Source organism: Solea solea, chromosome 17 (assembly GCF_958295425.1).
Source record: "Solea solea chromosome 17, fSolSol10.1, whole genome shotgun sequence".
NCBI classification, from domain to species: Eukaryota; Metazoa; Chordata; class Actinopteri; order Pleuronectiformes; family Soleidae; genus Solea; species Solea solea.
Window position 1 is genome coordinate 15,077,726 of NC_081150.1, and position 16,145 is coordinate 15,093,870.

Consider the following 16,145-nt stretch of genomic DNA (forward strand, 5'->3'; position numbering starts at 1 on the left):
GATTCAGGCCAGCTCTTTATTTGACTTTACCTTACTTGAGTAGACAGATCTATCTATCTATCTATCTATCTATCTATCTATCTATCTATCTATCTATCTATCTATCTATTTTTCCTACCTGCCTAATTGCTTACTTACCAGGCTACCTTCCTTCCTACCTACCGACCCTCTTACCTACCCACCTTCCTACCTACTTACTTACTTACTTACCTGTCTACCTTCCTACCCGCCTACCTTCCTTCCTACCTACCTACCTACCTAGAACAGAAAATAGGAAAAACACATATACAGGCTGTGTTCTGGATAATTTCCTACTCAGTACATTCCTCTTTTTTAGGTTTCTGGTTTATTGAATGTAAATATAATTTCATGTTTAGTTTGGATTGTCTTGATATAATTTAATCTATGTCAAAGTTATATTGTCTGCATAAAGGTAGCAGGAATTACCAATTTAGACATAAAAATGCACAAAGAGGCATAAACCAGCCTGCACAGATCTATTCTCCCCCACACCTTGGAAACCCATGTGTGTGCGTGTGCGTGTAACATGACATCGATGGAGCTGCAAATCTATTGCTGTACCTGGCATTAAACTATTGACACCGGCGCTACATCAATACTCCACCGCTGTTCCTTATGAGCCGTTTTGAAAAAAAAGGTGCCGCTTTCACACTTCTCCACCCATTCCCACTTCCCAGTAATTCTTCAGCTGCTTTTGTTTGGTGACTGCAGGGGGGAAGACTACGATAACCTCCAGGGATGAGGATGAACGACGTTAGCCTCTGGACCATGAGTGGTTTCTTATTCTGCATTTGCACATGGAGCTCTGTTAAATCAGAGGCAAATGTGGATGAAGTGTGGAGTGACTTCTGTTTTTCCTGAGACGGTGAATGAACACACGTGGAGTAATGGAGTCCTGCGAGGCTGCTCTATTGTCTTGTTTGCTCATGTCTTTGTTTTTTTTTGTTGTCTTTTATATAACCACATCCACCACCTCTCACCAGCACAGAAACACCTCAGGCACACAAACACCCTTCCTCCCTTTTCACCCTCTTCCTCATCACCCCCTCCCCCCCTTGCTTTTTTAAGAAGCCTACAGTCTTGGCCTGCCAGCACACCTCCTTCATCACCAACATCAACACCAGCAGCAGCAGCACATGCACACATATGCACAAAACCCCCCCAAAATTATGTTTACAAAACACACACTGCAAAGGCAATACATCCATCTTCATGTCCACTCAGCAAATAACAAAAACCTCCTGATGAAACAAATGACTCATACACACACACACACACACACACACACACACAGATGTCGAGAAAGCCTTGACACTCAAAACCTGTAAACATTCTCTCGGATACGCAGGAGGAAAAACATTACTTACCATCTTCTGCCTGGAGTCGGAACAGAATGAGCTCCCCGGCACATGCACACAAGCTCTCTCACACACACACACACACACACACACACACACACTTTTACACACTCACTCAATAACTGGGAGAGGGTGAGGGAGCCAAAGAGAGTAAAAAGGAGGAAGAGAGAAAGACACAAAGAGTGAGAGATAAGAGGGGAAGGCTGGAGTGAGAGGGGACACACACACACACACAGTAGAGTGAGGAGCAGCGAGGAATACAACAGCCACAGGGAGGTGGAGAACGAGGAGGAGGAGGAGGAGGAGGGTGTATAATATAGCGGCACATACGGAGCCGTGTTCTGTGCCGATCGCACACGCATGACTGACGTCTGCTCCGTGTGTGCCTGCACATGTACGTCTGAGAATGTGCGAGTGTGGAAGGATGTGATTAACTCTCCCTCCCAACCGTTAACTTTTTCTCATTTCTTCCCTCCTCACTCTGCTGATCTTTCTGTCGTATTTTTAATTTTTTTTTTAATTCCCATCTGAGATGATGGGAGTACAGAGGGACAGAAAGATGGAGACAGAAGGACAAACTGACCGAGAGAGAGAGAGGGGGTCAGTGCAGCACGGGCCCAGCGAGCAAACCCATCCTCTGTTCCCTCTCTCTCTCTCTGTGCATTTCCTTCAATTTCATTTATATCCACCCCCCCCCACCACCCCCACTCTCTCTCACACAGTCCCCTGACTTCTCTAACTCATTAGCTCCTTCACTCCCTCCCACTCGCTGTTCCTTCTCTCCATCTCTCTCTCCCCTCGCCTTTCCTCCTCACTCACTCCATCATAAATCCTCCACATCTCTGGCAGACCGGGAGACGAAGAGTCACTTTTACGAGCTTTACTGCACCGGAGGAGGACAATGACACATGTCTAGAAGTAGTCTCACAGCAACACACACACACACACACACACACAGGAAGTCAGTAGTGTCAGGTGAGGGGGGAAAAAAAACACACCACAGCATGAATAATTTCTATAGAGCACAAAGACGTATAACTAGTGCTATCTATCGTTTCCGTGGGGGAATAAACCTTTAAGGAATGACGACACGAGCTGTAAAGCAGAGCCGGAGCGTCACACTGCACCACACGTCCACGTTCCTCAGCTACACTGACCAACACAAGACTCCACTCAGTGCAGTACACATGTGCACATGAACACATAGAAGAGAGAGGGGGGGAAAAGTAGTTGCAACAGTTGTAATGTTTGTCCATCTTGAACACTGCAGCGTCTAGCTCCGTGGTACAGAGTATATTCTCTCAGGGCTCGGCCGAGTTTATACGGATTAATACGAGTTGCTCTCTAGTCTTTATCTACTTCACAGGTGATATGTTAAAGGGGGGAAACCATGGCAGCCAAGGTGATTTTAGCCATTTAACAAGAGGCTTACTTTGACAGCTTTAGAACAAACCACTGAAGATAGACGTCGTACATGCAGCCCACTTTCCATTTTGTGGTGAGATGTATTGTCCCTGTTAAACAGACAATAAATAAATAAATCATCCTGTCCATAGTCATATAGTAAGTTCATGAGCGATTCATTGGAAAACGGCAGAGAAAAAAATTCCTGTGTGGTAGATTAGATTAGATTAGATTATGTTTTATTGATCTGGGGAAATTCACACGTCGCAGCAGTTAAAAGGACAGAGAATACAAACACAACACAACTGAGCTGCTTCACACTACAGTTTTGCCATTCACCCATTCACATTTTCTATCACCCATTCACACGCTGCGACATGGGGTTAAGCGTCCTGCCCCAGGACATGTCGGCATGTAGAATAGTGGAGCCGGGAATTGAACCCACAACCTTCAAGTTAAAAGATAACTCATCACCCACAATCTACAGGCTCGAGTTTTGATGAGCGGCAAAATAGGAGAGGGTAACATGTACTGTCTCAGCTGGATTAGATTAGACAGATGTGTGGATTTGTGAATGGGTGTAAACGCCGACAGAGGTGTTTGACAACGCAACAGCAGACATGACAACTGCCGATTCAGCAGAACACACTCTGAGCTCAGAGACAGCATAGCAGCACATATTGACAGTTATGGACAATGGAGTCGTTATCTGCTGTGCTGTGCTGTTGCTAGGTTACGGGAGGAGAAGCTGATGTGTCTCACTCCTCCAGCCGGAGCATCAATCATTCATTCATTCATTCACCTCCTTCTGTCTGATCACGTTACCCTGTCAATGATCCTCTGTCACAACTCACTTACTGTATGCTCTGTGATTGGAGCGGCAGGTTTTTTTTTTTTAGTCTTGTCACATTCATTCTGATAATGTCTGTCATAATCCCGCAAGGGACAGATTATCATGACTGTTCAGCATCCGAGCTTCTCCTCATCTGTCTTCTGACTAAGCAGAGTGAATGTAAAGCTGATAAAAAAAAAAGATTGTTTAAATGTTTACATTTAGAGGGAGATTTAACAATTTGAATTATTGATTCATCTACTTTACCTTTACAACTCATTTTTTATTCTAATATTTTACGAAGTCCATACTGAACAAAACATATTGAGACTGTAATTCATATACAACAACTTCCTTCCTTACTACTAATGAGCAATAATTGTGAGGTTATTGAGGGGAAACTCTTTGTATATGCAGAATAAGACATGAATAAGTACTTAATAACGACTCATTAAGAGCCAATATGTTACTAATTTGCATGCTAATAAGCAACTAATTATTGGTGAATATGTGTTCCCAGATCTAAAGTGTTACCATTATGAATCACACTCACACAATGTATGTTTTTGACTCTAATGTAGATGTAAATGTATGTCTGAGCCCGACTGTTTGCACACATTTGTTTTGTCTCTCGTGGCAGGTGACCAGAAAAGGCCATATGTCCACGGTGAAGGTCATTGAAGTGGCATGAGCTGAATTACACTATGACTCACTTCCCACATTTCAGCCGAGAAGGAGGCGAGTTCATTTCCATAAGCCTTGGCCTTGGCTCCGACGCCATACATCAAGCCATTAATCAAAAGCAGAAGAAGGGAGAAGAAAAAAAGAAAAGAGTAAAGCTATAGGATGAGTGCAGAGCGAAGCAGCGTCCTCTAGGTGCACAGTGCGTCTGCGCAGCGAGCGAGTGAGAGCGCTGGATATTTTAATCAAAATAAATGCCGATATCAGTCAAGTTGATGGGATGTTTGGAACAGTATACAATACACGGCCGTAAATAACGCCGGCACGTTTCGACGTGTCAAGGTGAAAACTGAGAGGAAGCAGCGGTTGATGAGGGGGCAGCGGATCGGCTTCTCTAGAGTTTCCTGGGCTTTTATTTTTACATGACTATTTATGGAAAACACTGAAAGAACGAAAGACATTTAAAGATTAAGCCCCACCTCCTTTTTCTTGATTTCCTCTTTAACGCATTCTCTTTAGTTCAGTTTGCTTTTTAATTGTTTGGCTTGTCTTGGCTTGTTGTGTTTTTATTGTGACAGACTTGAGACACAAATGCACTTCTCCATACTGAAGATTACCTCTTCTTGTCACCCTCTTGGAAACTCAGTAAAGAGAGGAAGACATTTAAATATATTTTTGTCAAAAATGAATAACTCTATACTCTAAACTGCGGCCGCAGTTGTAAATCCAGGCTTTACAAACAGTTTTTTCGTCTTATGTGTATTTGAGTCAAACTTATTATAATTTTATATCTCATTTTAAGTAGTGATATAATGTAGCAATAATAGCAGAAAATAGAGAGTTTTTCTTTTCTTTTTCGTTCATAAAAACGAGCCAAGCGAATTTCGAACTTTGACGTACTTCCAAATTCCACAAATTCAGTCAGATTTTAAACATTTTGAGTACTTTTTTTGTTCAGGAGTGTTTATATAGATGGTGAAAGTTGCCTAGATTGTGCTGAAAAAAAACTCTACTCTATACTACACATTCTTATAGCCTCTGTACTGTACGTTTAAAAAAAAAAAAAAAAAAGCAGCCTAAATGCTCTTGTGTCCTGTCCTGCCTGGTAAATAAAGATTAAATCAAATAAACATAGAATAAAATATAACAATTTGATTGGAAAAATGGAATACAAACCTAAATTATTTAAAAAAACACGCAAACACATACTGTCCTGAGGGAACTACTGTGGTAAAGAACTGAATAATACTATACTTTAGTTAATACACATCTGCAGTAACAATATGAGGACTCATAATGACGAATAAAAACCTAATTTTATGATAAATGTTCCTCATATTCATGAATCTATAAAAAAACAAATAAATAAATAAATAAATGCAAATTTTACAAAAAACAAATTCTCTTCAGGGTCAAACTATGATGCCGTTGCTACCTGGAAAACATGCAGTAGTCAACCATCATCTGAGTCAAAGGCCTGTCTCCCATATGCTTCATTAATCCAAACACCACCATTATATAACTGTACGCAATGCTCACAAGAGTGGAACAACACACACTGTATCTTGTGTGCATGTGTGTGTGTGTAACAGAGACAGAAAATGTGGTGACATGAATGACTGCAGAGCAGCACAGTTTGGATCTGCTCTCTGTGTCTCTGTCCATGTGGATATTAGTGTGTGTGTGTGTTTATATGAGTGAGACAGACATTTCCCCCCTTGAGGACACTTTTGTGCATCAAATTTTAATGTTGTGTATATGTGTGCGTGTGTGTGTGTGTGTGCACGTCTGCAGGAGGCTGCCAGGACAAACCTTATTTTCTTGACCTTGTGAGGAAATTTTTTTGGTTGGTTCTGACAATTTTAAAGGGCTTTTTGAGGGTTAAGACGGGGTTAGAGTTGGGTATGTCTCTTGTCTGAGTGTGCTCAATAAGTTACTTCTGCTACTATAGCACTACTGTGGTGTAAAATAACGTGTTTGTGTAGATGTGTTTAGCCCTGACGCTACACGCTGACTGAGCAGATGAGTCTGTGTTTATGTGTGCAGGAGTGACAGAGGGAGAGGAAAAGAAAAGAATGAGAAGGAGCTGAGTGAGTCAAGCGCCACTCACGCTGCTGTAACATGAAATCAGATTTGACCAGATTCACCCTTAGAGAAAATAAATCATGGGTGAATCAGTGTTATTATTGTGACACTGGCTGCAGATAAATCAACATATGTGCTCTGAGAAGAGTAAATACAGGGTGAGACTAAGTAATGTAGCCACATTCGTCCTCAAACCACCTGCGATGCATGCGTTCAGGCCGATCACTCTATGCTCAAGAATAAACTTAATTAACAGAGAAATCCTTTGACACAACCAACATAGTTTGACGAAAACATGACCTGTGTTTATTCATGTATTTTCTATTTGGCACAAGTTTCCCTGCTTCGCTCCACGAGCCGTGGCGTTGGGCCCACTTTTACATGAACAGCAGCAGCAGCAGCAGAAGAAGAAGACGCGTCAGAAGCAGCAGCAGCATCTCCGGCAGTGACAAGATTAAGACCTGCTTCATACCTTCTCCTCTCAAAACCGCCGCCGCGCTGCAGCGCTGCAGCGCTGCCAACAAGACCCGGGCTAACAAACTAACAAACAGCCCACGGTGGCACATGAAATGCATCAGCGAGGAGAGTCATTCTGGCTGCGGCTCCGGGGACGTCGTGTACATGCTGTCGGCAGCCGCGAGCAGCGTGGGAATTTTTAAAGAACATATGGCAGCTTGTCGCTGGGAAACAGCCTGTGTCACAATCAAAACAAGCTAAGAGCTACACCGAGGAAAGCCATTAACTGTCTGTTATCTGCACAGCACAAAGACACGCGCCACACACACGCGCTGACTGATGTCGTTAGCATGTGTTCTTGACAAGCCTGTGATGCTTATATGGGGGTCAATGACAAAGAAAGGCCTAAAGAGACAGGTGTTTGTACTGTGTGTGTGTTTGAGAAGACTCCCACAATGCAGCAGCAGCAGCAGCAGCAGCAGCAGCATCACAGCTCCCTAAAGTCTAATTATTTACACATTCACAATCTGTAAAGTATGTAGCTCTCTGACCACAATCAGGCGAATGAACTGTAATCATGGCACTGGTGCAGAGGCAAAAGCCCATGCTTCAGAACTGATAGGTACAGGACACGTCCAGATTGGATTACAGACAGATGTAATCTCATTAGCTGCCTATTGAAAGAGCACAATGTGAGGAAACAAGGTCGGAAATTACGCTGCACCCAAAGTAGCACCTCTGCAGTGTTTGACAGCATTAAACACGGTGTGACACCATGATCACTGTCCACAGAGAATCCCATTCAAAATAAATCAGCTGTAGATTTAGCAGGAGATGTCAGAGCTCTTTTTTGGGGACAAATCAAGTTGACCCGCGTTGAAATCAAGATTTTTAGAAAAGCCGGAGAGTAAACACTTTGGACAAATCCAGCACCGGGTCAGACTTTGTGCTTTCCTCCATACAGCAGAGCCAATACTGCTGAGGTGGCAAGTCACAGTCACAGCTAATTAGAGAGTCACATTTGGCATTTGCCCCACTGTAACACAGTTCCAGTATGAATGGCTACCACAACTTGATTAAATTTTATATCAAAATAGCCAATCACCTGCTTTTGTGAATGGTCAGAGACATTTAAACACATATTAAATATAGGCAGTAGCACCTGTCAATCTAAGCTAAGTTTGTGCAATACAAGATAAACCGACACAAGGACAAAAATCAGCAAACCGATGGTGTTCAGGGTCATTGAAACACGATGTGGCACCAAGAAGGATCATGAAATCACCGATAAGATATAATAGTGATGTCTCAGGAAGAATATAGATAAATCATCAATGACATTTCAGCAGGTTCAAGCCTGAACAGGGTTGTGACTTCAATCTGAGATTCCAACACTTCCCGCCATCACTGCCTCCACATCTCACATATGTATTTATAAAGTCTACACTGACCGTTTCTGCAGCACTGACCTCCCCCTGCTCTACAAACTCCCCAAACAACACCAAGCCGAGAGAAGGAGAGCATCCTCCTCACTTCTGGCTGCTTCCTCTGTCACATGACCCACCGAGGGCCCCCCCCCCCCTCTCCACCAACATCCCATCTCTCTGTTCCCATGGCAACCCCCTCACATTTATTCCCATGGCACCTGCCTGCTGTCCGGGAGACACACGGAGATGTGACACAGATGAGGTGAAAGAGAAAGGAAACAAGAGAGAGAATCGACGCATTTTTGGCAAAAACAAACCTGCGGAAGAGATCGGTTAAAACACAGTAGGATACTTGGACATTTCAGATTAAAGTTTGTTGTATTTTGCATCATGTTTGTCACGTAATCCTCATCACTATCAAATGGAAATGGTGCGTTCAGGTCCCCGCACTGAACATCCAAGACAATTCAAGCAGAGCAAGAGCGAACACAAAAATGTTGAAGTATCCCACTGACGGAGGAACAGATGAAGCAGAGTCTTGGAGACTATAGGTACAAAAATCAATCGCAATGAGTTCAATTGAACCTGGGGATGATTATTATTATTATTATTATTATTATTATTAATAATAATAATAATAATAATAATAATAATAATAATAATACTACTGTTGGCAGACGCGTCAAAGCGTAACACTCACAACCTGCTGTCTCCGCAAACACACAACAAACACACACACAACAGGAGGGGCGGGTTGTGCATATAAGTGAAACAAACACGAAACATACACTGTGTAAAGGTGACGCACGGGACAGTGTGTGACGTGTGTGTGTTGGTCTGTGGGTGTGTGTGAGCATGTGGGGACCCTGTTGATCAACTTTATACATCAGTAATATGACCAAGTATAATACTAATGATATACTTTATACTATAATACAAGATATACACATTTAACCATGAAAAATACAGTCATTAAAATATAAAATCTTCAATAATATACTGTATATAAAATATATATATATGATAACATAACTATTGGTCGATAGAGATACTTTATAAGATGTTGGGGACAAAACAAAAATGTAATCTAAATATCTCCATGACGACTGGACATAACAAAACCTGATAAACTGAAAAAGTTTCTGTAAAAACCACTCGAACGAGGGTCTGGTTTTCAATCTAGGACAGGGGTCTCAAACTTCAGGGCCACTGAGGGTCTAGTTTGGTCAGTAGGGGGCTGGTCAAGTGAAAAAAAGTCCAACTTTGTTATATTTATATGATGCAAAATTAGTCTATTCATACAAAATGTACAGAAATAATAAGCGGGCCGCAGGTTTGAGACCTCTCATCTAAGCTCTAAGAGAGACTTATTTGCAACCAAGTTAAAAAAAAAAAGGTACCACAGGTTATGGGAATGTTTCGTATAATTAAATATTGAACTGTATATAGAAGTACAACACTGGTGAATCTGCGTTTGTGCAAAGGTAGGTGGTGCGAGTGAAACTCACTTTCGGGGTGGGACATGAAGCTGTCGAGAGGCGGGAGGTGGCCTGGGCGCGGGGCGACTCCGAGGGCGTGGTGCTGAGGGAGGCTGTATCCCGAGGCAACACCTGCACACCCCGCGAGTTAATGTCTGGGATCTGAGATCACACACACACACACACACACACACACAAATGTATACAACCAAACAAGCATGTAGACACAGAGTGATTTATATAGTTTATCATAAATAGAAAAGTTCTCTAAAAACTACAAAATTATAGCAGATAAGAAATAAAATCAATAACCTTAAAAAATAAACATTAACGACATGAGAGTGAACTGTTTGTACGAATGCAGATGAAAGACGAACAATAATGCTGAGATTTCAGGGTGCTGGGTCTTACCAACATCCATCTGTGAGTGGACAATGAGTCGGGAAGTTACCGTGACAACAGAGCCTTCCAGCCTGTGGACGGGGCAGGATGGGATGATGGGGGGTGTGATGTGACATGTAAGTGGACAGAGCAGACACACAGATGACGGTTTATATGAGCGATATAATGATGATGTGAATGAAATGTTTTTTTTTTTATAAAAAGCCACGTCCAGGTCCGATTAACTGAAGCCAAGTACATGAATGTGATATTGATCCAATTTACCTGGTACACTCTTTAGCACTCGGTCATCATGTGTAGAATATCAAAACTCATAATGAAGATTTTAATATCACAGAACATGATCCAGTTTCTCACTGGCACTGATACTTGTTGTTGTTTAAAGTTGTGGAGCACCTAAATGCACCATTTCATTTGGTTTCCCTTGAGCCAGACACCCTCAAAATGGGACATACCAATAATTATAATAATAATAATAATAATAATAATAATAAAAAAGGTTCTGTTTTGACTGCTTAGCTGGGCAGTACATGTAGAACAGGAAGTTGAAAAACAGTGAATCATTTAAAGGTGCTACCTGTAGCACCTTTAAGACTTACTGTATTGTCATTAAACTGTGTGTAGTATCAACTAGTAACTGTACATCAAAGTATACAAGTGTAACTATTCCTCTCGGGAAACACTTATCTCCCATTTATCTTTACTGAGGAAATGATCTATAATTTACACCCTAAAAACTCTCTTCTTTCTAGGCATTGTTAAGCTTTATGAGAGTTCCATTAAATCTTACCACAGGACGTTTTAATTATTATAGAAATGTTAAAATAGTGCATGTAGCACCTTTAACACATGCTCGAACTGCATGACTGATGTGTGAACACGTAAAGATGACAGTTTGAAATGGAAGGAATTTGGGGAAACAGCAGTTTTTTTCTTGTGTGAGGACAAACACCTTGGCGGCGATGGATGCGGCTGTGATGTGGGAGGAGGAGCTGTCCTCGGTGGACGCTACGCCGCTGTCCTTCTTCTCCTCGTCCTCCTCCTCGCACTGCACGCCCTTGTCCTCCGTCTGGCGGCGCGGCGAGCTGTTGGGCGGCGGCGAGAGGGGCGGCGGCGGCGACGGCAGGTCCTCCAGCTCGTCCGCCGCCTCCTTTACTTTCACCACCGCGTCGCGGAGAAGGTCGATGGCGTGCGGCAACGCTGGCAAGATGAACTGGAAACATTCCTGGGAAGAAGGATGGAGCCGAGTGAGGAGGAGATCGGTGACAGAGATACGGCTGCAGGTGACAAGGACAGTGACTTTGCGGCCAAGAAAGAAGAAACGGGCTCCTGAACTGTCAGCGGCGGAGTCTGACATGAATTATGTCCCCAAAAAAGTGCTGAAGTAGAAAAACAAACAAGTGTCAGTATTAGCAAATAATAACTGTGAGATTATGAAATGTGGCGTCACAAATGTGTGTATTAAAATCTGAAATAGTAGGCATAAAAATGACAAGACATTTTGTTGATTTATGAACTCAAACTATGAAATGTAATAAATAAAAGTACAGTAAATTACAGGCTGATCGTTTCAGAGCAAATTACACTAAATCACTGTGTCCCAGATACACTTATAATACCATATATTACCTTGATTTATACTTATTTATAAATACTGTATAAAGCCTGTAAAAGACAATGAAACAGTAGTTAAAGCCTGTGAAATGTGCCACTAACACAGTGTGTGACCCTGGTTGAGGCAGCAGAGTCTTTTTTTCCCCTCCTCAGACACAACAGATCACAGCGCCTCCCTCTGGCCACATTCAGACTAGTTTGTACACTTTCTCCTGCTCCCCCATCCTCGTGTGTTTTCCTCTGCAGTCTCTCTGTGTGTGTGTGTGTGTGTGTGTGTGTGTGTGTGTGTGTGTGTCAGTGTGCCTGTGGGCTCCTCAGCAATGCTAAACGTTCCATTCTCCTCATTCCCAAGACAAGAGATAATCTGTGAAATTATTTATCTTCCTGTGTATTTTAAGCATTGAGGAGATACATTATTAATCGCTCCCCGCGCTTTACATACGCCGGGCTGTGCATGAGCTAAAAACTGTACTGCTTTTTAAAGCTGCAGTGCGTAACTTTCTGCATTCTATTTGTAGTTGTTGTTGATGCTGTTATTCTGCTTCAGTTTGGTCTTACTGAGCGGAAACAACATAGCAGTACATAGCATATTACGACTTTATTCTATTCTTATAATATAACGACTTTATTCTCTTAATATTACAACTTTATTCTCGTAAAATGACGACTTCATTCTTGTAATATTACAACTTTATTCTCGTAAAATGACGACTTTATTCTTGTAATATTACAACTTTATTCTTGTAAAATTACGACTTTATTCTTGTAATATTACAACTTTATTCTTGTAAAATTACGACTTTATTCTCGTAATATTACAACTATATTAAAAGAAAACTTTTTATTCCATCTTAAACGTTAGACAAAGAGAATCAGTTGAACAGTGCCTGTGTTTTTGTTTCACAAATGAATGTCTATTTTAATTTATTGTTTGTAATCTGTCTTTTTAACTTGTAATGATTGTGACGTGTGTTGCCGACCTCTTGGCCAGGATCTTGATCTCAATGTGACTTTATCTGGTTAAACAAATAAAAAAAAAAAAATGCAAAAGAAGATACACACTATGCTCTTTTAGGCTTGATTTGCCTGAATTTGAAGCACACAGTGCCTCAAGTGCTCTTCAGACAAGTAAATGAAAGAGGGTTAATGGGTTAATCTCAGCAGTCAATCACGAGAAAGAAAGACCCTCCTTGTTCCCGCAGGCTAACAACAACAAGGAGCCAAAAACCTTGTCAGCACACAGGAGACAGTTTATGCCTCTTGCTGTTTTTTTGAAAACCCTCATGAGATGTGGAGAGGAGGCTGGAGTGGGGGGGTGTTGCGGGTTTTGGGCAAAAAGAGGGAGAGAGAGGACAGTGTCAAGAGCCTGGAGACATTCCTCCTTTTCCCGTTTTGTTTTCCGTTTTTTAACGTTTGTTTATTTATTTATTTTAAACATGTTCCTATTCTCTGTTTTGTTCTGGAGGTGAGCAACTGTCAAGAGTGCTAAAGGCCAGAATCCTCGCATATAAACTGCCAGTGGATGAGAAACACAGACCAGAGAGCGAGAGAGAGAGAGAGAGAGAGAGAGGGATGGAGGTGAAGGGGGAGAAGGCATTTTCTGTAAGGACAGGGGAGGGGGGTTGACAGGGAGAGAAAGAGGAAGAGTCCGAAGGTGAGCTGGAGCGAGGAGGAGGAGATGAAGAGATTAAGAAAGACAGAGTAGAGGAGAGAGATTCATTGATGGAGAGAGGAAGCTGTAATAAAAAGACATTGAGGATGAAGAGGAGAGGAGAGGAGCGCTGTACGTTTATTGCTTCTTTCTCCTTGTGTTGCATGTAGCTTGAGCATCAGCCAATCAAATCAAGTCAAACATTATTCTCTTGGACCGTGTTGTTCTTCCTGTTTACAATGTTTTTGTCATACAAAACAACGCCCAACAACGGCAGAGTAGTAATGGTGAACATCAAATTGCTTTAGCAACCCTGTGTAAAATGTAATTTGTGTCGCAAAGTGATACAAAGCTGATATTCTGACATACGGGAGTTTGTGTGGCTGTCTTTTGGTCTCCCCCGTTGTCTTTATGACGGGAGATCATCGCAAATAACTTTAACTTGGGGTTGATGAGGGACACACTAACATGGCAGCAGAGGGGTGGGGGGGAGGGCGGTGGCATAATTGATTAAAAAAGGAATACTAAAATCGATCAGTAGGAGTGGGCGCGTAACGAGACAGAGACAGATGTGCGGGTCAGCGTGGCGCGGAGACAGATGGAGGGGACACAGAGACAGCAGTAGGCGTACACACACGCACAACATTGAGTTTATAATTGTGAGATGCAGACCCTTCTACCTGCCCAGGGAATTCACCACCGTCACCATTGTTGCTGTGTACATTCCACCCAGCGCTAACACCAAGCAAGCGCTAAGTACCCTCTACAGTGCCATCAGTGACATGCAAACCACACACCCGGAGGGCGTTTTCATTGTTGCTGGGGATTTTAACCAGGCCAACATGAAGACTGTTCTTCCAAAATTCCATCAACATGTGGATTTGCTACCAGAGGGAAAAACACACTGGACTTAGTCTACACCAACATCAAGAAGGCCTTCAGAGCAGCCCCCCGCCCCCACATCGGCTCCTCAGACCATCTCTCTGTTATGCTAATTCCAGCATATCAGCCCCTGCTCACCAGAGAAAAGCCTGCTGTGAAGAAGGTGAGAGTGTGGCCTGAGGGATCTATGTCTGCACTGCAGGACTGTTTTGAGTGCACTGACTGGGACATGTTCAGAGAGGCTGCAGCAGACAGTCAACATACAGATGTGGAGGAGTATGCTGCATCTGTGACCGGCTACATCCAGTGGTGCATGGAGGAGGTCACAGTAGAAAAGACAATAGTCACACGGGCCAACCAGAAACCTTGGATGACTAAGGAGGTGCGCACAAGCCTGAGGGAACGTAATGCTGCCTTCAAATCCGGTGAAGCTGTGGCACTCAGAACAGCGAGGGCCAATCTGAACCGTGCTATCAAGGCAGCAAAACGCACCCACAGCCAGAAGGTCCAAGGTTTCTTCCATGACCCCAGCAACTCCAGACAACTGTGGCAGGGCATCAAGACCGTCACAGACTACAAAGCCACACCCTCACCCTGCCGAGACGACATCAGCTTCCTCAATGAGCTCAACAACTTCTTTGGGAGATTTGAAGCTCTGAACAACACCCCAGCGAGGAAAGCAACCCCCACCTCGATGAACAGGCACTCAGGCTCGAAAACTACTGCTGTACGGAGAGCCCTGAGAAAAGTTAACGCACGGAAAGCATCTGGCCCAGATAATATCCCAGGACGGCTGATCAAGGAGTGCGCAGACCAGCTGGCCTGTGTGCTCACAGACATCTTCAACACGTCACTGATCCAGGCTGTTGTCCCCCCGTGCTTTAAGTCTGCCACGATCATCCCAGTGCCCAAGAAACCAACCATCACATGCCTTAATGACTTTCGCCCTGTTGCACTAACAACGACCATCATGAAGTGCTTCGAGCGGGTGGTTAAGGACCACATAATTTCCATACTGCCTCCATCATACGATCCGCTCCAGTTTGTGTACCAACCTAACCGCTCCACTGAGGACGCCATCTCCACTGCTCTCCATCTGAGCCTGGAGCACCTGGAGGACAAGAACACCCACGTGCGGATGCTGTTTCTGGACTTCAGCTCAGCATTCAACACGATCATCCCCCAGGAGCTGGTACACAAACTGGGCCCCCTAGGCCTCAACACCCCCCTGTGCAACTGGCTGCTGGACTTCCTCACCGACAGAACCCAGTCTGTCCGTGTGGGTAACAATACCTCAAGTGTCATCTCCCTGAGCACCGGTTCCCCACAGGGCTGTGTCTTGAGTCCCCTGCTGTTCACCCTGATGACCCACGACTGTCGTCCCAGGTACAACACCAACCACATCCTAAAATATGCGGACGACACAACAGTTGTGGGCCTCATTCAGGACAACAACGAACTGGCCTACAGAGAGGAAGTGCGACATCTGGTGGACTGGTGCAGGTGAACAACCTGCTTCTGAATGTTGACAAGACAAAAGAGATCATCGTCGACTTCAGAAGATCCCGACCCAGCCATACACCACTCCTCATCAATGGCACAATGGTGGAGGTCGTCAGCAGCACCAAGTTCCTGGGGGTCCACATCATAGACAACCTCAGCTGGACACTTCACACTACCTCCCTGGTGAAGAAAGCCCAGCAGCGCCTACACTTCCTGCGACGGATGAGAAGGGTGTCTCTCCCCCCTCCCATCCTCTCCACCTTCTACAGAGGGACCATCGAGAGCCTGCTGACCAGTTGCATCTCCGTCTGGTCTGGGAGCTGCAAGGCCTCCGACTGGAAGTCTCTGCAG

At 43.7% G+C, this 16,145-nt stretch overlaps 1 protein-coding gene across 1 annotated transcript in view; it reads right to left on the reverse strand.

Moving 5' to 3' along the window:
- Nucleotides 1–16,145, reverse strand: part of gphnb (gephyrin b) — an 88,034-nt gene that overhangs the window by 27,231 nt on the left and 44,658 nt on the right. Inside the window, exons 5-12 of the mRNA XM_058614173.1 lie at nucleotides 16,003–16,139; nucleotides 15,549–15,696; nucleotides 15,347–15,402; nucleotides 14,642–14,835; nucleotides 14,430–14,533; nucleotides 14,170–14,293; nucleotides 11,097–11,494; nucleotides 9,773–9,904 (exon numbers count right to left, since the gene is read on the reverse strand). Coding sequence (XP_058470156.1) covers nucleotides 9,773–9,904; nucleotides 11,097–11,494; nucleotides 14,170–14,293; nucleotides 14,430–14,533; nucleotides 14,642–14,835; nucleotides 15,347–15,402; nucleotides 15,549–15,696; nucleotides 16,003–16,139 — 1,293 coding nt within the window. The remainder of the gene's footprint in view (nucleotides 1–9,772; nucleotides 9,905–11,096; nucleotides 11,495–14,169; nucleotides 14,294–14,429; nucleotides 14,534–14,641; nucleotides 14,836–15,346; nucleotides 15,403–15,548; nucleotides 15,697–16,002; nucleotides 16,140–16,145) is intronic.